The sequence below is a fragment of the Aristolochia californica genome, unplaced genomic scaffold (assembly GCF_029961685.1).
Source record: "Aristolochia californica isolate CCGP_79_NKW_82.1479 unplaced genomic scaffold, dmAriCali1.0.hap1 SCAF_3, whole genome shotgun sequence".
In the NCBI taxonomy this organism is placed as follows: Eukaryota; Viridiplantae; Streptophyta; class Magnoliopsida; order Piperales; family Aristolochiaceae; genus Aristolochia; species Aristolochia californica.
Window position 1 is genome coordinate 6,704,523 of NW_027181992.1, and position 21,093 is coordinate 6,725,615.

Sequence of the window (21,093 nt, forward strand, 5' to 3'; positions counted from 1 at the left end):
TCATCATCGCTGACCTGATTGCAGCCGGGGTCCAGCCGGCTTTGATGTTGTAATCGGAAACCATGAAAATTTACGGAAGCGTTCAGCCCTTGTTTGAGACGCCCAAGCGGCTTGGATTTGTACTCCGGGCCCACTATATCAGGTTTCAGGATCCAAGGGGTTGCTTTATTGGGCCCACATGAAGAGAAGCTGGCAACCTGTGTGGCGACCTTTTTGGTTCCCTTGACGATGCCGAAATAATTCGCGCATCTCGGGGGACTCTCCGCTGCCGGCCTCCCGTAAAAAACTATGTCCGGAAAAGTCCATCAGGGAATCGTAATCGTATTCTGTGGATAGATTAAAACCGTCGTGTTGGAAACTAATAGATTCGAGCTCCGATGATCTTCTTGTTACAGTTGAGGAATTGAAGGCTGTGCCTATTTCACATTCGCCCCTCCCACCTCGTCGGCACAGGGGGCATATTCTGCTCGTCAAAGAACTCGCTCTCCGGCTAGATGCGATCTGGTTTCTGCTCACCCATATCCATATGCATCTTGGCTGACTCCTGGAACATTTCTCCGAGTTTTATAACAATAATTGAGTAAAGATGGAAAAGAGAACAAGCATGTCCGATTGCCGACCATCCGCCAGTATGATGCGTTCATCAATGAAGACGCGTGACCGGAAAACACGCCCCAGCCACTCTCTCTCTCTCTCTCTCTCTCTCTCTCTCTCTCTCTCTCTCTCTCTCTCTCTCTCTCTTCATGTGCTTGTAGCCGTCGATTTTTTTCTCCGCAAACTAGGAAAAAAGGAAGAAAAACTCATCCACACACCATCGAAGCATAACTGCGACCGACAGTAAAGATTTAAAATCAGAGATAAGAAAAAGCCATCACATGGTCTTCCCCACTTTTTCACCCTTGAACAGAGAATTAACGGCCACATTCAAATTGGCACCAAACGCTCAATCCATATAATTATGATACACTTCACTGGCTACCGGCCCTTCATTATTTTCACCGCCCTCCCGTGTCTGGCGTCATTGACAACTTCGAGTAGCTCGTAGACAGGCTACTGCATTGTAGATTATCAGTCTGATCAGAATCTGGGACTGGAAGCATGTACTGATCTCGTCCATGACTCGCATAATCTCGACTTGAAGACAAGGACTCTGAATAACGGAAGAAATCCTTCTACAGGAGAAATAGGGATTTAGATCTATAACCCATTTCAATTCTAAGGTCGAGATGCTTAATAGATGTGTAAAAATAACAATGCTTGACGTGAAAAGACGCGTTTTAAGTACGATTTATTGTCGTTTCCCTCAATGCAAATAGCCTCGTTTCTATGACATCAGAGACAAACCACCGAAACAAGCCATTTCAATGTCGAATGCACCCTAAATTTAACAATACTGAAGCCAAATCCAGAAGACAGTTCAATGTTTTACTTTTACTACATCCACGGGCGAGAGTAGCACCAAATCCTCCAATAAATAAATAAATTACATAGGGACACAAAACCACGAAGGGAAAGGGGAAAAGCAAGGTAGATCAGTTACTGAACTAATACTAGTAAGCGCTAGCTCTGCACCTTGTGATCTTGGAACAGCCCCTCCTATAAGGGTGAACAGGGCCTCTGGCCCTGTAACAGTTGCGAGTATAGTAGGACCTCCCGGAGCGAGGGGGGCAGGGAACTCTATTGGCCGCGAGAGCTCCATATGATATATAATAATGTCTCCGCCAGTAGAGAGATCTCCTGCTCATGCCCTCCTCGGCGTCGTCTTCTTCCATTTCGTCACCAAAGTCGAACACGGAGTTGGCAGCCTGCCATTCGAGGGAATCGCCCATGAGCTGCAGGCTCGAATCAACCAACTGGCTTTCTGCAACATTGGCAAGTATCAGCGAGACGAGGAGAAGAGAGAGCGCCAGGTTGAGGAGACGAAACGCCATTGCCAGTCGACAGCAGAAGGGGCTTTGAGAAATGAGAAGCGTGATGTTGTAATGAACTTCTCTCTTTTGCTCTTAAAAGAGGCTGTGGTGTGGAGTGGAGCGAGTTATGAGCGAAGATAGAAGAAGGCACAGTGGGGCCCACGTCCATGTGCACATGTCTCGGGAGGTTTCAGCCTTCTGAGGCTCATTAATCGCCAGCTGGATCTGCTTTTCGGCCGAACGCGGCTTTGGGGTGTCGTGCGCCACTGCAAAACAATAAAAACCGAGTCGTGCTAGTTTGCGCATGGTAGGATAAGAGTGCTTGGCCAACTGAAAGTTAACGTGAGCCTGATGCCTATCTATAATTTATAAATATTTTTATAAAAAAATAAAATTTTATTTAAATATAAATAAATAAATAAAAAGTTTTAAATAAAATTTAAAAAATGCTATTTAAAATCAGGGCCAAGTCTCGAGTTTGAACCCGTCTTTTTTACCAACCTTGTCCCAGGTGAAAAAGAAAACCCCAATCTAGGTTTTTCGGGTCGGGTCAGGTTCTCCACTTAATTTAACCCAATACCCACGTAATAACATATCCTAAAGCATAATTAGGATATACTAGTTGTTTGTGTGAGGAGTTGATAATTTGATTGAATTTATTAAAAGCCTCTACCCCGATGAAATTTGAACCCAAAACTTTCACAATGCACTGAATGAACCAAAAACAGCAAATAACTAGGCCCATCTTAAAGACCAGAACAACGGTAACAGGTTTTTAAAAGTTCCAAAACAGAAAAGAAAAAGAGAACCCACCCCCCGGAAAATTCACTTTTTCTGTGGTCTATCAAAAACTGAAGGATCCGATGCCGGTGACGCAAACCTGCGCTTTCCCGCTTCTTTGTTCTTCTTCTCTTCGCTAGTCGCTTGCCCAATACTACCGTCTTCCAATTAAAGCTAAATAGTCTCTTTCTCTTCTCAAATTGCTTATCAATTGATGCTCCCCTAGTTCCTCGCCTTTGATGAAGGCTCTGCAGAAGCTCAAGATTTGGTTCAGAAAGAAGAAGAGAAGAAATAACAGCATCATTCCTCCACGTCTTCCTTGCTATTGCAACTATTCTTGCTGATTACAAGACGACGTCAACCCCCACTCACCTGTTTAGCTCCATCTCTGAATCTGGTTTCTGTTACTCTTCAGTGCAACTCACAAGGATCCAATGGCTTGATTATGTGTTCCTGAACCGGTTTGTGTCACGCCGATCATGGCTGTTATTTTGGAAAAACGAGCCGAAACTGGATTTTCGGTGGCATGTTTTGCCCATCTGATCCGTTGCTTCTGCCCCTGTTTTCAGTTTAGGTGTTGGAACTGAAAATATGGGAACATCGTTAAAGATGCGATTGCATCAATATATGGCTCTCAACCTATTTATCCGCACCATGCACATAATCCCAAGAATAGAGAAAAAAGAACCGTGCGCTGCACTCCAGAATTAAGCAAATATGGATACCCTCAAGAGTTACATTAGAAAGTCAGATAGCACATGAGAACTAATTATACAACACAACTAGCACGGCAACAAACTAGGCCAAAATCATTTGGAAAACTGACGCTTCAACTGGCAATAAACTAAAATGTCCTGGAATATTTTTTAATTTCGTACATTATAGAGGAGAGAGACACCAGATCCTTGTTCAGTTGGGTTCCCCCCGCAACTCGTTTAATGCTGTCGGTAAGCCTCGTGTAATATAGTAGTAGCTGTGTCAATGCAGCTCTTAAGATCTCCATCCCACACAAGAAGTTGCTGAAGGACGTAATGACATCTTTGTGCATGATTTCTATTGCTGCTTTCCATCTACTAGCGAAGTCCTTTACTAGTGGCTCCACATCAGCAACTGTGATGGCATTTTCAGAGCCCGAATTCATGTCTTCAGCTGACATGAAAAAAGATGGATCTTTCATTGGAAAAGCTTTTAAACACAACTATTTAAGTTTCATATCGTGTTATACTTACAAGCTCGAGTTTTTACAAATCTAATTAGAACGCCAAAATGCTCTAGGAGGAGTTCCTCCTGCCAGGGAAGTGAGATCAGCCAGATCAAGATCTTGGGAAAATAATTAACTATAGTTCTTCAATGTAAAAAGAAATAGTTCAGGGACCAGAAAATCAATTATCACAAACTAACCACAAAAATAGCAGTATTGCTCTTCAGGAGTTCTTCAAATTGCAATTGCATCTTCCCACCTTCTGTGCCAGCTTCCTGAATACAATTAGCATGAAAGCACTTAAAGGGGGGTGTGAGTGAGGGTTTAGGACTTAGGGTCTCTCAGGCGGTCAGACTAAACAAACAAAAGATAAATAATAACAAAATAATTGCTAAATTAAAAGATGGGCCAGATAGTACAACTAGACTCTGCTCCTATGAATTGTGACAGGGCAAGACTGCAGAACGAGTGGTCCTCTAAATATAAACAAAAGCCCAAGCGAAAAAAGACAGTCAAAATTCTAGGACCACAGCCAGGTCATGCAACCAGGCTCATGTGCCTCATTACTAATCAAAGAGCAATAAAATATCTTAATCTTGAAACTTACCTTCAATACAGCAATTGTCATATCATAATTGTTAATAAGAAACACCGTTTGCAGCTTTATCTTTGGGAATGCTTTTGCAAGCTTAATAAGCAAGTCGTCCACAGCCAATCGAAGGCGTTCCAAATTCAGTTCAAGCTACAAAGGCAAATTAGGGTAAAACTTAAAACAGAAAAGAGGAAATAACTTACTGTTCCATCTGTCGACTTATTTACTTGAAAATAGCTACAGCATAATCAAGAGTTTCCATACCCAATACTCAAAACAGATACACATGCCAATAAAACTTAAAAACTCGATAGCCATTAGATACTCACGAAAAGACCACATCATTTGTTAAACATTTCAAATGCTAGTGACTAACCTGACCATCTCCATATTCAACATTGAGATGAAGGAGAGAAGCTGTGAACTCGGCATAACGCCTCACAACATAGTGGGGATGAACATCATCTTCCCAAAGTGTCTTTACATTTGCATTTCGTAAACTGTTCAGATGCATGTCAAAAACCATCTTGAAACGAGGCCACAATTCAATATTGACCTGTAAAAAATTCAAGCAAGAGATTTAATTTTAAACAACTCACCAAGGACATTTAATTTGAGCCCAAGTAGCTCAATATCCATGGCACTAGAAGAAAACAAAACAATCTGCAATTTGATACAAACCATGAAATCTCTCTAAAAAGATTGTAATTACAACATTTAAATACCTTATCCAAGTATGAATCCAAGCATGGAATCCTTCGTCGGGACATAATAAGCTGCACAGAAGATCACATGTTATTTGGCCAATTGAAGTATTCTTTCTTGCCCCCACCACCACCATGCGGATAAAGAGCATCATGTAGAAGAATCTATACTAGTAAGTGTTGTTGAACATCTGCCCGAAGTATTTAACCAATGAAGTTGATACTTTTTATGTTCAAATTGGAAACAAACAGTGCAAATGAACTACGCTGAAAGGTGGGCATCTCAGTTCTCCAAGAGTCTCGCCATACTAAAATCTGAGAAGTATCATGGGTATCACCTAAGATGTCTCAGGTATAATGTTATGTTACATGATTTTAAACAGGTGCTAAGACGTCTTGCCCCCAGAAAATTCAAGACATCTCACTCGATAAGTGGGATATCTCTGCAAGATGCTGACCCTTGATTATATTTTTGTAAGCATAGAGTTGCAGATAGTGGTGTCTTAATAAGTGACCAAATGCATCACAATCCAACTCAAACAAGAGGCTACAACCTGGTAGGGTTAAGCAAGGTGCGCTAGTAAGCAGCACCTTGATAGCATCAAAGGTTACATGAGCTTGCAGAGTCCATTTAACAAATCAGAAATAGGAGCCATGAAATTTTTAATAGATCTTCAGTAAAAACTCGCTAGACCATAGAAGGACTTTACGTCTAGCTCATTAGAAGGTGCTGGCCCCTCAAGAATGGCTTTAATTTTGGCTGGATCTGGCTTGATACCTCTTTATAAACTTCATAACCCAAAAATATGAGATAGATCTGGCTAGGCTGCACTCTCTAAGGTTGGCATATGGTTTTGTTCCTTAAAGTCTCCAAAACTTCTTTGAGATCTTGCAAGTGTGTGGATAAGTCCCGACTATTAATCAAAATATTATCAAAAAAAACTACCACAAACATGCCCATGATTCATAAGGTCCCTCTTTTGTTTTGAAATCAATCTTCCATTCACCTCTAGGCCGAATTTTTATTTGATGGTAGCCACAAACATGTCGTCTAGGTGTAACTGGGACCAGGATAGTTTAATTGTAATTGGATTCTACTAGTTTCCTCTATTATAAATAGAGGCTCATTATACTCAAGTTAGGATAAAGTTATTGAAGTATTTCTCTTTTCCAAAAATTCAACATAGTATCAGAGCGGGTTCTGTGAGTTGACTCGGTCAGCTCACTGAGATAGTGTGATCTTTTTTAGGTTTATCATGTTTAGTAGTTTAGCTTCGTATTCTACCTTTTTTTCCCTTTCGCACCTCTATACTGTACTTTTCATATTACAAATTATATGCGATAGAAATATTTTATAGTCTACTTTCCAACACAAAAAGAATTTAGAGAATAGGAGTTTTTGACAAAGAGAAATCGATATTTGAAGCATGAAATGTCAAACTACAAGATTGGTTCAAGCAACAATAAAGAACTTTAGTTTTTGAGGCATTTTATGCCATCAAGAACGAGATTTTATATGGAGAATTATACGACAAAAGAAAGATCTATAAGTTTATTTTCTTACCTTTTAAACCAATTCTCAATCTAAGTTTTTTAGAGGGAGATATCAATATCGGAAGAGTCAATGGTCATGTTGGCCAAAGAAGAAATGAGTATTCAGTTCGACCAAATTACAGAATCCGAAACCTATCAAATTCTTTCTCTCAAAAGCAGTATATTTTATGAAGAAATATTATACTTGAATAAAAGGCATCAAAGTCTATTTTCAAAAGGAGCAAATTTTATGTCAATCTAATCTATATGTAAGGAGAGATTCACATTGGAGTTGGCAAGAGTCAATATACAGAACAAAGTAAATCAAGAGGTCATAAAAGATTCAAGAACGAACCTTTTTATGTCAAATTAGGTATCAATTTAAAGCTATATGAGTCTAGTTTCTTGAGCAACAAACCGTTTATGATTCTAAACAATATTTTGGAAGATATCAATATTAGAAGTACTAAATGTCAATTTTACCGAAAATCTCTCATTATTTCTATTTTCTCTCATATTATCTCTTCATACATTGACGTGAATTGAGTTTCCTTTTCTCCTAAAATGCTAGGTTTTTAGCCAAATTTTTCTCCTAATCAGAGAGTTTTGGACAGACTTGATCACTCCATGATGTACTCATTCAAGGTATGAAACATCCTGCTTCAATGTTGTTTTTAAGTTTTGCGTCTTTGTTACTTGGAAGTGTATCTTCCGTATTGCCAGCTCCAAAACACTGTGGTCACCCCAAGAAATTTATACTTGGTAAAATTTATACCCCAAAAAAAATTTATACTTAGTCGAATTTATACCCCAAAAGTTTTGCATTTTTATTACTTGGTTGCAGTATTTCTCTTTCCAGAAATTCAAAATATTCCATGTACTAGATAGTTACACCACATGCCACCAACATACTATGCCAAAAGGTATGAGAGACAAAAAAAGCAAGAATAAAATGATTACTAAAAAAGAAACATAACATATTACCTGGTGCTGGTGTACAATACGAATCATAAGCATAATGCCTATGGCATCAAAACAATTAGGAAGGATGGAGTTGAAATGTTCATCAATTACAGCAAATGGTCCTGAAACAATTACAAGAAGGTAAACAACCACTTAATACCTTCTGCATATATAGAACTGCTCCCCAAACTCAAAAAATGTTAAAATAACCTACTTCCATTTATTTCTTTAACAAATAATTTATGTTGCCCATGAAAGCAACAAAACCTAAGCCAAAAATAACTTTAAGGATCTCCACTACTAAATCCACCATCAGAAATAACAAAGAATTGCTCCCCTAACTCAAAAAATGTTAAAATAACCAATTCCATAGACTACATATATAAACTCCCAGAAATTAGCTACATGCAAACCCATGAACGTTGAGCAAATTAAACAGTCCTCCTAGCATCCATCTCCTCAGTTAATGCAGGACACTGAAAAAAAGAAGAAACCATCCTTTTAAACCAGCTACTGCCTCTCTTGTATAATTTGGACATGTGAACCCACTATCTAAGCTTGGTCCAGTATGTCCAATGTAGAACAAGCCAAGAGTGCCTCACCGTCAATTAGTGGATCATTTGCAGCAAAAGTTTTATGTCGGAGTCAGGATTTACTGACAAAAAAGAGATATTTAGGGGCCTTAATTTTCTCAAATTTTGGGGGATTGTGAAAAAAGCGATTTATTCATATCTTTAACTTTTTGTTTCTTTTTTAAAGAGGTGGAGTTCAAATAACAAAAGTGAAGAAGGTAGCTTCGAGTAAAGAACTTGAACCTTGTGGATGAGAAAGAGGAAGGGAAAGTGCAGTATGATGCATATATGCCTAAATAGATGTTTCAATACCTGAAAATATTTCATAGAAAATTGATTCTTCCCCAAAGAAATTATCACAAAACAAATACCTGTCAGGTAACAGATGCATCAGAATTTCAAGTGACATGGGAAAAATAGTTCCTTGAAATATATTCAAGCATTAGCAAAGTAGATTAAAGTACTCTGAAGTGGCAGTATCCATCAACAGCTTGTGTAAACTCCTAAAAAGAACTTCATAAGGATATTTCAAAGACCCAGCTTCAGCTATATGAGGAATCAATGCAGGCTGGTCAATTTCCTGACATTTTTTAAAAAGTGCACGTTAGAACAACAAATACTTTTATGTAAATGAGAATTAGAAAAGAAACTCTCTCATGCACAAAAAATATATGTGAAATGTAGAAAATTAAGGAATAAATGGAGGAAGAAGAAATAGAGAAAATAAAAAAGGAAGAGTGCATTCAACCTGCACCTGTTGGGGGTAAAGTTGACTCCCTTCTTTATTTAAGAATCACTTAAAAGAAATAAAATAAAGTTACAAAAATGTCCCTGATAACTCTCGTAACTCACTAAATACCATTCAGAATAATCTGACATTTTTAACTTATACTCCTAACACTGTTTCCACCTTATGCCACTCCAAGTGATCTATACGAGTGTAGTAAAATGACCAAACTACCCTTACATAAATTTTAACAATATATACATATAAAAAAGACTATATTGCGGTGCTTGGTCCAAAAATAATCAGGGACACAACACAAAGGATTTACTGAGAATTGGTAAAAAAATAGAAACTCAGTTTGAGAATTTTCACAAATTCGAAAGGTGCTCTCCAACAGTAAAACAAGTAAAGTATTTACAGAATGAAACAATCTCACATGCCATTGCAATTAAAGCAATCAAAGAAGCTAACACCTTTAAAATATTAATTCTGTCTCCCAGAGCAAAGATAGCAGAGCGGTTTTTCAGAGGTTCTCTTCCTCTCATAAATAGGCCAGCACTCCTGGTTTCCACTCCAATCAAATCACTTGCTGTAGCAATATCAAGTTGTAGTTTCTCCAATGCTTGTATGTAAGCACGGAAATGTGCACTTAGAACCTGCAAGATTATAAAAAATCAATTGTGAAAACTAGTGACAGTGCAACAAAATCTATATCTGATGTCGACTTATAGAGTCTTTTTGTCATGATGAAACATTGGATGATGAAAAGGATCCAGGAATATTTTGATAAACAAAAAGGGTCTCCTCGTAATGTTTAAATTGATATGGGCAAATTCAGTACAAAAGAAATTTAGTCACATGAGGCCCTTCAGAGTCCCCATACCATTACCCTTTCCACTAGCTTGTATACTTGAATAAAAAGTAATCGTAATCCGGAAAATCTACATCACCAGACAAGAGAAAGAATGGGCTCAGTCCAAAAATAGAATGAGAGATGCAAGAGAGATCAAGCAAGCTGCGAGAGAGGGAAGGCTCAGTCCAAGAGATTGGTAAGAATGGGCTTTCTTCGCAATGCTGATGATGAGACTGCCTCCCATCTCCTCCTCCACTATCCTTACGCCTAGAAAGTCTGGACCCAGCTAATCAGCACGATTTGATCAAAAATTTCCTTCCTACTAGTGACCTCTCCTCCTACTAGTGACCTCTCCGCCACTTGTCACTTGTTGCTCGGCCCCATCCCTTAGTTGGGCAAGCTCCTCCTCTCGGGTTGCCTTGGGCAAGTCCCTTGGGACTTATGGAAAGAGAGGAATAACCTCCGATTCATTTGCAAATTCTCCAATGCTATGGATGTCCATAGTGGCATCATTGCCCAGATCACTACTTGGATCCACTCAAGGAAGGAATTTCAACACCTTTGTGAGATCTCTCTCCCCAACAATTGGTGGATCATTGCTCAGATGTCCGCCCCTCCCTTGGCCCCACTCTGCGAGATTGGCATCCTCCACCCCCCAACATCTTCAATCTCAACTTTGACGGAAGTGCTCTTGGCAATCCTAGACCAGCCAGTTTTGGCGGGGTCACCTGGGATTCTACTAGCTCCATTCTCATTTCATACTTTGGACCTTTGGGGATTTCAGACTCCACCTTTGCTAAGCAGATGGCACTCCTTCAGGGCCTCATGGTTTTTCTTTATCATTTATCTAGCCCCCTTATTATTGAAGGTGATTAAAAAATGGTGATAAATAGGAGCTCCTCCCGCTTTGCTGAGCCCCCTTGGCACCATTGGATGACATTTCATGACATTGGGGATATTTCCTTCGTTTTCTCTTGCTTTTGGTTCCATGTACCGAGATCAGCCAACTTTGTGGCCGATTCTCTTGCTAATCAAGGAGTTTCCCTCCTATCTCTTGTTTTTTTTTAAATGATGCTGAATTTTTATTAGGAGAGAGCTCTAACGAGCAGATTACAAGGGGGGGAAGCCTTCCTAAATAATGAGAGATTGCTGGGAGGTTCCGAATTTAGCCAATTTATCATCCAAAGAATTTGCTGATCTAGGAATGAGGTTCCAATTACAATGAATGGATGACACAATGTCAGCAATGCAATCAGTGATTGACCAATGGCTCCAAGGGGGGGAGCTATCTTTTGAACACCAGCTGAAGACAGTCATCGAGTCTCCTTCGATAAGTAGCTTGCCATGGAGACATTCTTTGAAGATTTGGAGGCTGAATAGAAGAGCACTCCCTTCAGCAGTATTTGAATCAGCAATACCCACCGGCCCAGCATATGATAGAATAGGGTCTCCATTGCTGTCTCTGAAAACACCACGAGTTCCAGCCAGCCCAGGACAACCTAGAGCACTACCATCAAAATTGAGTTTGATGCAGTCGCAAGGGGGAGGATCCCAAGTGGCCATAACCGGATTCCTGCAGGGGTCCGCCATTTGCAAGATCAAACCCCAATTTTCCCAAAGGGAAACACCCGATAGAGAGGCAAACTCCTTCCTAGTATGTAACCAACTTGAGATAAGGCCCACTACCTGAGAAGCTGTATTATCCGTGGTGCTAGCCTTGGAGTTGAATCTCCGATTATTTCGCTCGAGCCATAGGCACCATTGGACATGCACAAGGCATGCCAAGAGAATTAGCTTGCCCAACCTAGGAAAGCAGATACCCATAACCATCTCATAGGTGCCAAAAAGGTCCTGATGTAGCCCCATTTGGAGTCTAATCTTCATCCAGACTTGCCAAGAAAACTCACAATGTAAGAGAACATGCTGGACTGTCTCGTCGCACACACCACAAAGGGGACAAGTACGATCGGAGGCTGTATAACCTCGTTAATGGAGGTTGTTAGAGGTGAGGATTTGTTCCCTGATGGTCGTCCATACGAAGAATTTGATTTTACTACGCGCTAAAAGCTTCCATGCCAGGTTTCCCTTGTGCTCATGCATGCTATAATTTTGCTTTCTAATGTGAGAGTAGGCGGATGCAACTGTGAATCGGCCATTAATGTTGGGTTTCCATGTTAGTTTATCAATTGCATGCTAACGAATAGTAATGTTGTTGAGTCTGGAGGGGAGAGAGAAAAAAGCTGAAGTTTCCTCATCATTTAATCCCTGACGAAACGTGAGACTCCATGAGCGATCTCTCCAAGAACCAGCCACTGAGCAAGAGAGGTCTCTCGCCACCCTAGAGAGTCCCAGGAAATCCTCGGAGAGGGGGCGGGGGCCGCACCAATCATCCGACCAAAAGAGGAGGGTCCTTCCATTGCCAATGTTAAAGGTAATAAATAGTTTGGCAGTTTTGCCAAACAAGACTTGAGGACAATGAGTCGCCCTGCAGTAGATAAAAGCTTGCCCCTCCAAGTAGCTAGTCTCTTTTCAAATTTCTCAATAAGGGGGGACCAAAGTATCGCTGAAGGCCGTGAGTCAAAGAGTGGGAGTCCAAGATATGTAATTGGCAAATTTCCATTGATCGCCCCAAATAGTCAGTCATACCCTGAAGTATAGGTGAGTCGATATGATAGTCTAGGAAGGTGGTTTTCTTCAAGTTAATGTTCTGACCAGAAGCCAATTCAAATAGTCCCAATACAGCACGCAATTTTCGGATCTGATCCATAATACCAAGTCCAAAACAAATGGTATCGTCTGCAAACTGAAGGATCGACACATCAAAGGCTGCACAGTCTGTCGTGGGGAGGAGTCATCCCAAGTTCTTGGCCGAATAGATCAATGAGTATAGATATTCCGCTACCACATTGAAGAGCAAAGGGGAAAGGGGGTCTCCCGGCCTGATTCCCCTAGATACCCTAAAATACCCGCAGGCCGTTCCGTTGAGAAGAACGGAGTAGCTTGCAGAGGAGATGCAATTTTGAATCCAAAAGAGTCATTTTTCCCCGAATCCCATCTTCCCTAGGAGAGTATCCAAAAGCTTCCAATTAACTCTGTTAAAGGCTTTCTTTTAGGATGAATTTGGGGAGCTTTAAAGCCTTAAAATGGTGGATGAGCTCGTGACATGCCATGACCGAATCTAATATATTCCTTCCCTTAATAAAAGCACTTTGACCATGATGAATGGCTATAGGGAGAACCACCCCGAGGCGATTGGCAAGGAGGCGCGCAAGCACCTTGTAGGCATTGGTGGTGAGACTGATCGGCCAGAATTCAGATGGAAGTTTTGCCCCTTCTTTTTTAGGGATGAGGGCAATAAACGAAGCTCCGATGCTCCTAAATTTGATGCCATGCTGATAGAACGAGTGGACCATGCAGGCAATGTCGTCTCTGATGAAGGGCCAGCATCGGCAATAGAATTCCTCGTTGAAACCATTCGGGCCCGGAGCGCGATCCAATGGAAGACCCAATGCTGCTTTTTCAATTTCCTTACTGGAGAAAGAGAGCTCGATGAGACTAGCTGCAACTGAAGAAATAGCCTGGAAATGAACCCTTTCAAAGAAAGAGCGGACTGGCTAGCAATCAGGATATAAATCAGCAAAAAATTTCACCAATGAGTCTGAAATAAGGGATTGATCCGAGGTAATCTCACCCTTGATGCTGAGCGTGGTGATGCGATTGGCTCTTCTCCGTGTAGAGGCGACTGCATGGAAGAATTTAGTATTGGCATCCCCATCAGCGAGCCACTTAAATCTTGCACGCTGCTTCCAGTGCACGAGCTCACTATGAGCGAAGGACTGCATTTGCCTTTGGAGGGCATATCTTTGGGTTACTTCCGAGGAAGAGAGGCTTCTAGATTCCTCCTCAGAGTCAAGAGTGGCAATCTGAGAAAGGATGGAGGCTCTCTCGGCTGAGGAAGAGGCTTTTCTCACAGAGGCCCAGGATCGCAACAATGGCTTCAGCATCTTGAGCTTGGCTAGGAAAGTCCACCCGCTAGGCCAGCCATGACCATCCTCTCCCAGAAGGACTGGATAGAGGTGTCCACCATCCAAGCATTGTTGAATCTGAAAAGGGGGGGGGGGGGGGGGGGGGGGCGCAACTGCCGAAGTGGGTTAATCGGCCAATGATGGGAAACGACAAGATCCCACCTACCAATAAAGTCTGCAAATAGCCTCATGGAGGTAGTGATTCTCCAGGAGGGCAGGGATTTCTCATGGCAGAAGCGAGTAACATTGAAATCACCCGCAAGCATCAGAGGAATGGGCCACCTCTGACAAGTCCTCAAAAGGTCATCCCAAAAGATATGTCTCTCATGGTGTCTGGTAGGACCATACACACCCACAAGGCACCAAATGTTCCCCGATCCTTTGTCTCTCAGCTTGATTCCAAAAGAGTAAGTGCCACAACAACGATCGAGCACCTCAATGGTATTGGTGTCCCACACCATCAGAATGCCGCCAACCAATCCAATTGCATCCACAGAAATCCATCCAGGCTCCTTAAGAGGCCACAACTCGCGGATATATCCAAGGGGCAGAGAAGCTGCCTTGGTTTCTTGAAGAATAACATTTGCCTTGGTAGAGGCAAGGAGGTCCAGAACTGAGGCACGACGACTCACGGATCCAATTCCATGAACATTCCAAAAGAGAATAATCATTGATCACTAGTCTTCTTCTTGGACTTCTCAAACAGGCGGTTATCTCCCCGGAGGGGCTCCGTGTAGACGGTGCCCATCACCTTGGCAAGTTCCACTATCTGAGCCCAGGTTTCTGGGTCGAATTTTTGTTGTTCTGTCTGGAGAGCAGCCACATAATTCTGAGCTCTTTCACCCGGCTCTGGAAAGATGAAGTCCCCTATCTCTGGGTTGCAGGGTATCTAGTAGTTGTTAATGTAAATAAGTTTATGTAGATAGGGCATTTTTGTCTTTTTCTTGTCTAAGGGTATACTTGTCTTTTTCTCCTTTTCTGCAATCGTTCTGTAAAGGGTTTCTAAATGAAACCGAATGTGAGTTCTGAACTTGTACAGAATAATTTACATGGTATCAAAGCGGGGTTCATAGTCTTCGACATTTTCGGTGCCTTTGGTGCACACTCTTGGCTCTGTCTGAGTTCGTTGAGGCTTCGTTGGATTTCCGTTGGCAAAGAGGTTGGGGTTTCGTCGGATTTCGGTGTTTGGGTTTCTGTCCAGAGAGGTTTTCGTGGGTTTTTTATTCCATTGGGGTTTCGTGGCAGAGAGGTTGGAACTTCTTTGGATTTCCGTTGGCAGAGAGGTTGGAGCTTCATTGGCTCTTGGACATTTTTTTTTTTTTTGGCCGGGTCGGGGCGACTTGCTGTAGGCTTCTCGTTTTCATCATCTCATCGGCAAACTTATGTTACTTGCCCCGTCATAAGTTTGAGGGGGGGGGGGGGGGGTTGTTAATGTAAATAAGTTTATTTAGATAGGGAATTTTTGTCTTTTTCTTGTCTAAGGGTATACTTGTCTTTTTTTCCTTTTCTTCAATCGTTCTATAAAGGGTTTCTAAATGAAACCAAATGTGAGTTCCGAACTTGTACAGAATAATTTACAGTAGTAACACTGGGATCACCCTGGAGAAGTTGTCTCGGTAGACCTCTATTCCGGCACTGGTAGGTGGCAAGGGGAGGAGAAGGAATTTTGGGGTGGGGATTTCTCGGAGGTGAGGGAGGGGGAGAGTTCATTAGCTGAGTGGTGGCTTGAGGGGTGTGAGGATTGTGGGATAGATTTATAGGAAGGCATGTGGCGCTTTTAAACGGGGGGTGGGGGAGATGAGGGGGTGAATGGCAGTTGTAGGTATCTAGGGGTTGGGATAAAATCTGTGGTTGATCGAGATGGGCGGGTGGGTGGGTGGTATGGCAGGCTAGAGGGAGGGACTATCGAGGAGGCAGCTGGAATATCATCAGTGCCAGCTGTAAGACTAGTTGGGTGAGGACACATCTACTGGGGAGAAGAGACTGGGGTTGCTGCTCTCAATGTGTAGACAGGCTGTGAAAAATCTCTAGATTCAGTTGTAGGACTCGAAGTCACATTTCTGAAGTCTTCCATATCTGCCAACTCAATGCGGATCCAGAATCGAACATTATCCACCATCGGAAGTAGTGTCCTTCGCAAGGACAAAAAGGATTGATGAGGATCTGGGCCTCATCAAGGCGATGTCAGTGTTCAGTAAGAGGGTCCAGAGCAATTATGGTGCCAAACTATGAGATGATGCTTGTGAAAACCTCATTGGGCCATAGTTCCGCAGAGATAGGCCGGTGACTGTAGCCCATTACTCAAATTGACTAGAAGGCGTCGAGGGGAGCCATTCTGATATCCCAATGATGCCCAAGGGGGTGTGGGGTGTGAGAGCAAGGGCCGCAAAAGACTTTTGTTGGGTTTCAAAATGAACAAGCCAAGATTGGGGGTTGAGATAGGAAATTTTGGGCGTGTAGGGGAGGTGAAGCTCATCGGTCAGCCATTGAAGGATGCTGGATTTGACGATATTGAAGGAGGTGTGGACTAGGATAGAGCAAGCCATTCTCCTATCTCTTGTTGTAAAAGGCATTCTCCTTACATGATTTTTTTGTTCTCTCCTTCGCTTAATAAAGCTCATCATTTAAAAAAAAAAAAAAAAAGTGGGAGGGCCCCGATACATCATCCTTTGGGGATGTGGGGTTATGAGTTAAGGAACGGGCACTCTGAGAAGGTGAAAAGTTCATCATTTGACCAAAAACAATGAAAGGGAAGATATTTGCAGTATTTGAGTTGAGGTTTTGGTCTACGTGGTTTGGTTGTATTCCTTCCGAGCATATGTTTAGGAAAACACGAAGAAGGCCGATGGAGGGGTAGTGGTATCCTGAGGAGTGTGATTCACGATGATGGGAGTCTCACTTTCACCGACTTACCCAATAATTGGTTGGTCAACTTATGAGTCTATCCCAATCCTGGAAAGAAATGTTGATGCTTCTATCTTAGATCTGTGGTCTGAAACTGGGGGCTGGAATTTGAACCTCCGAAGAGCTCTCTTGGATTCTGAAACCATTCTAGCATCTAATCTCCTCTCGAGCATCTCTACAGCTAAACCCCAGATTAACCCTGATACATTGATCTAGACCCCTTGTACAAAAGGTACCTTCTCAATTGCATCAGCTTACAACTTCCTTAGTAACCCCATTTCAAATCAATCCAATCACCCTGCGGCCTCCGCCTGGAACTTACTTGCCCCACCACGTGCACAAAAACTTTATCTGGAGCGCTTGTAGAAATAAAATCCTCATCTCAAATTCTTTAATTCGGCATGGAACCCCCGCCCAGGATCCCTCGTCCTTTTTACCAAAATGCTCAAAAAACTGCCAATCATGTACTTTTATCTTGCCATTATGCCCATACTATGTAGACCACCCTCTTAAATAAAATTGGGTTTCAGTATTGCGCCTCACAAAATTTGTCATCCGCTATCCTCTCAATCACTAGTGCTAGTCTCCCCAAGCTTGGAAAGATGCTTCTCTCATGTTGCATAGGGCATATCCTATGGGGATTATGGAAGGAAAGAAACAGGAGAAAATTCAATTTTAAATCTTCCCCTTTTGAAAACATTACGGGCCAAGTAACAATTTGGCTACTGATCCGAAAAGAGTTCAGATGTTTTAAGGGCTCCAATCTTAGAGGAAACTGGCAGCTGGTTGTTGGGTTGTCTCAGCCTTCCCGCCCCCCCGATTATGGCTATTTGGGCCCCTCCACCAACGGGTCGCTTCAAGCTAAATTTCGATGGGAGTGCCCTTGGTAGCCCAGGTCCTGTGGGCTATGGAGGAGTTGTCCACGATGCAAACGGTTGTTTCCTCTTCTCTATCGCTGGGCCACTTAGAGTCTCCAACTCCACCACAGCAGAGCTCTCTCGACTACTTAACGGTATTCAAATCTTTACAAACCGGCTCACAGGCCCTCTATGCATCGAAGGGGACTCAAAAAGGGTCATTGACTGGTGTGCAAAGTTTATCCGACCTCCATGGCGTCATTGGGATATGAATTCAAAGATTTGTAATATAATTTCTTCTTTAAATTGTAATTGGAAGCACATTCCTCGTTTTGCCAATCATTTGCAGACATTCAAGCTAAGTTGGGTATTTCGCTCCAACACCTTGTTGTGGAAGAAGGCCCGCCTAGCTAGGTTTGTTTGTACTTTACTCTCTTTTTAATAGTTTATACACCACATTTACAAAAAAAAAAAACTTGGCTGAGTTTGGTGAGTGGGTAGGTAGGGTACAATTTAACGAAGCAAAAGGCTATGAGGTCATAATAAACGTAGGGAAGAGTGACTCATTGGCTGGTGGCAGGAGCTAATGACTTCTGACTAACTTGGCAAAGCTAGAGAAAGGGTTGATTTACAGGCAACAAAGTTGTGGGCCATATGATCAGCACTGATAAATTGTGGAGTGGGAAAGTCAATGGAATTTGATGCCGAAAGATGAGGGTTGGTCAGTTGATGAAAAGAAGGTCTAGGAAAGTCAACTATGTCAAGGTGTATCCAATTTGCTAGAATACTGCCATTGGCTGCAAGCATTGAGTTTCCATTAAGGAGCAACACCTTCGAATTCGAAACTTGAATTTCTAATTTGCCCTTCACTATGAGAAATGAGGTGGGTTCAAGATGGCTTAGGTGAGAGACCCCCAACTAGGGTCAGTTGAGTGAACCCATCGTCGTCTTCTTCATTGTCGAGCATTACAAGTCAAATGACTCAAAAACATTTAAGCCCAACAGGACGTTCAACCACTTGTCCATCAAAATATTTGTGTAAGGAATGATCTAAACATGAGTTGAATCAAGTCATTGTTGCCACTGCATAGCATCATCCACCAAAGATAATTCCTCAAGTTCCTTCGTTAAAGATAAGAACATGTCGTCCAACTAGATTTTATTTTTATTTTTAAATTATGCTAAATTTTATTAAGACAAAAACTCAAACAAGCAGATTATCGTCCAACTAGATTTTAACTAGGAGGCTAGAGATTTCTCCCAACATCCAAAAGGCCTAGTTGGGGTGGAACCTTGCCATTCAACAACCGAAGAACTTAGAATTGGAGAACCTGAGTCCTAGGCAGATAAAAGGGTTTGCCAATCCTCTTGATTGCTCAAATGAAGTAACATCGACAATTGCCTAAGCATGAGACTTTTGGGAGTGTATAGAAGTTTCCAGAAAGAGGAGACCCAGTCACCAGTTCTGAAATTCGGTCCAAGCTCCAATTGATGGTGGCCACAATGCTGCATTCCAAGTATCTTGGCCATTCTCAAGAAGCTCTATTGGGAAATACAAAAAACATCCACTCTAATCAAATTCCGCCCTAGCAGCAGGTTTAGACGGCTTTTCCAGGCATTGTCATCCCCCACTAAGGTTGATGGAAGAGATGGAAAGGAAGGTGTCAGCTTAGAAGAAATTTGACCTGGCTGAACATCAGCATTAAAGAAAGGTTTCAATTCAATGCCTCCAGGAAAGACGACCAGCTAGAGCCATAGGAAGTGGTTTTGGGAAAAAGTCTCACAAGGACCATGCTAGGTCCCGAGGTCGTTGCCAGCAATATTGTTGGACAGGTTTCGGCCTGGCTGCACACTAGGAGTGAATTCAGCACTATCGGCTCCTCCCTGCACCTCAATTGGGCAATTATTGCCTGTATGTCCCACCAACCAAGCCTGGTCTCCTCCTATTGGGACTCTCAAATTGAATTTTGATGGTAGCACCCGTGGTGACCCCCGGCACTGCTGGATTTGGCAGCGTCATACGGGATGCTGATGGCCTCTTGCTCATCACTTTCTCGGGGCCAATGGGAATTGCTGACTCCACTGAAGCTAAGCTCTTTGACCTCCTTCAAGCCCTCCTCTTCAAAGATCGTCTTAGTAACCCCCCTTATCATCGAAGGCAACTCGCAGGTTGTCATCAGCTGGTGTTCAACCTCCTTCAACCCCCCTTGGCAACACTAGAATGTACTTCATAAAAATTTTGACATTATTTCCCCCTTTATCCCGAGATCAGCTAATTCTCTTGCTAAAAACGGAGCCTCCCTCCAATCCCTTGTTGTAGGGGGAGAGCTCCTCTAATTTCTGTTTTGTTTGGCTTTTCTTTTCTTTTTCGTTTCTTTTTTTCTTTTTTTTGAGAAAGTGATTGTTCTATTAAGCAAGAAACAAACAACAAGTAAGGTTAGGGAAGCACACCCTTAACAACAATGGATTGGACGGAAGCTCCTTGTTTAGCAAGTAAATCGGCTACAGAATTAGTGGATCGAGGTACATGAGACCAGATACTTGAGGTAGATTAGCACTCAAAAAAATTATAGATCCCTGACTAGAGGAATCATCAGACATACTTGAGGTTTTATTGCCTAAATGACCTCTCCTCTGCGCTCTTCAAACATGGTGTGACTCCCCCTCCTAGAGACAACATCAAGCTAAATTTTGATGACAATGCCTATGGGAACCCTAGCCCAGAGGGTATTGGCAGCACCTTCAAAAACCATGAAGGGTTCTCTACTGCTTCATCATCTTGGGACCCATTGGTATTGCCAATTCTTCTATGGCAGAGCTCCATAGTCTTCTGGCAAGGAGTCACTATTAACAAGAACTACACCATTGGCCCTTTATGTCATTGCCTGGTGCTCAAAAGCCAACCCTCTGAAGTGAGATCAGCTAATAGTATAGTTGACTCTTTAGTTAAAGATGGGGTGTACTTCACTCTCTCGTTATAAGAAGATCCCTTGCCAAAGATTTTATTTTTGTAAGCTCCACTTTAGAATAAAAATTCTCTGGAATAAAGTTTCACCAGTTCAAAAAAAAAAAGCACATCTTAGGAGGAAAGGGAATAAAAACCTAAGGCAAAACCATTATGTAATTAAAAGCTAGTCACATCTCATGAAGTCTTTTACATCATAGTGCAATTTTTTCTAATCACCAATTCTCTAATAAGCAGGAGTAATTGGTGCAAGAAGTCTTCTAAACTTCCTTGGAGGCACTGGGATTTTTTGAGGATATCTGTAATTTAATTTCTCAATTGCAATGTAGCTGGAATTATATTCCTAGATTTGCTAATCACTTAGAAGATAATCAGGCTAAATTAGGTGTTTTCCTTCAACATCTTGTTGTGGAGGAAGGCCTTGTACAGTAAGGTATGTAATTGTACATTTTCTAGTAATACATTCGCACCTTTCTCTCAAAAAAAAAAAAAAAAAATCTATATGAA

At 41.9% G+C, this 21,093-nt stretch overlaps 2 protein-coding genes across 3 annotated transcripts in view; both read right to left on the reverse strand.

Moving 5' to 3' along the window:
- Window positions 1-995: 995 nt before the first annotated feature.
- LOC137958710 (protein RALF-like 34) lies at window positions 996-1,931 on the reverse strand. Its single transcript, XM_068805804.1, has 2 exons — window positions 1,611-1,931; window positions 996-1,172 (listed from the first exon to the last, which is right to left on the reverse strand). The coding sequence occupies exons 1-2, from the start codon at window positions 1,929-1,931 to the stop codon at window positions 996-998; spliced, it is 498 nt and encodes a 165-aa protein (XP_068661905.1).
- A 1,432-nt stretch (window positions 1,932-3,363) lies between these two features.
- LOC137958861 (vacuolar protein sorting-associated protein 52 A) overlaps window positions 3,364-21,093 on the reverse strand; it is a 40,366-nt gene continuing 22,636 nt past the window's right edge. The window contains exons 12-21 of one of the 2 annotated variants that reach the window (XM_068806044.1): window positions 9,456-9,638; window positions 8,720-8,835; window positions 8,568-8,626; window positions 7,705-7,805; window positions 5,209-5,259; window positions 4,860-5,039; window positions 4,499-4,633; window positions 4,092-4,166; window positions 3,920-3,977; window positions 3,364-3,839 (exon numbers count right to left, since the gene is read on the reverse strand). In XM_068806044.1, coding sequence (XP_068662145.1) covers window positions 3,535-3,839; window positions 3,920-3,977; window positions 4,092-4,166; window positions 4,499-4,633; window positions 4,860-5,039; window positions 5,209-5,259; window positions 7,705-7,805; window positions 8,568-8,626; window positions 8,720-8,835; window positions 9,456-9,638 — 1,263 coding nt within the window. In that variant the 3' untranslated portion in view covers window positions 3,364-3,534. Of the gene's footprint in view, window positions 3,861-3,919; window positions 3,978-4,091; window positions 4,167-4,498; window positions 4,634-4,859; window positions 5,040-5,208; window positions 5,260-7,704; window positions 7,806-8,567; window positions 8,627-8,719; window positions 8,836-9,455; window positions 9,639-21,093 lie in introns of both variants that reach the window. The other variant, XM_068806043.1, reaches the window with a different exon arrangement.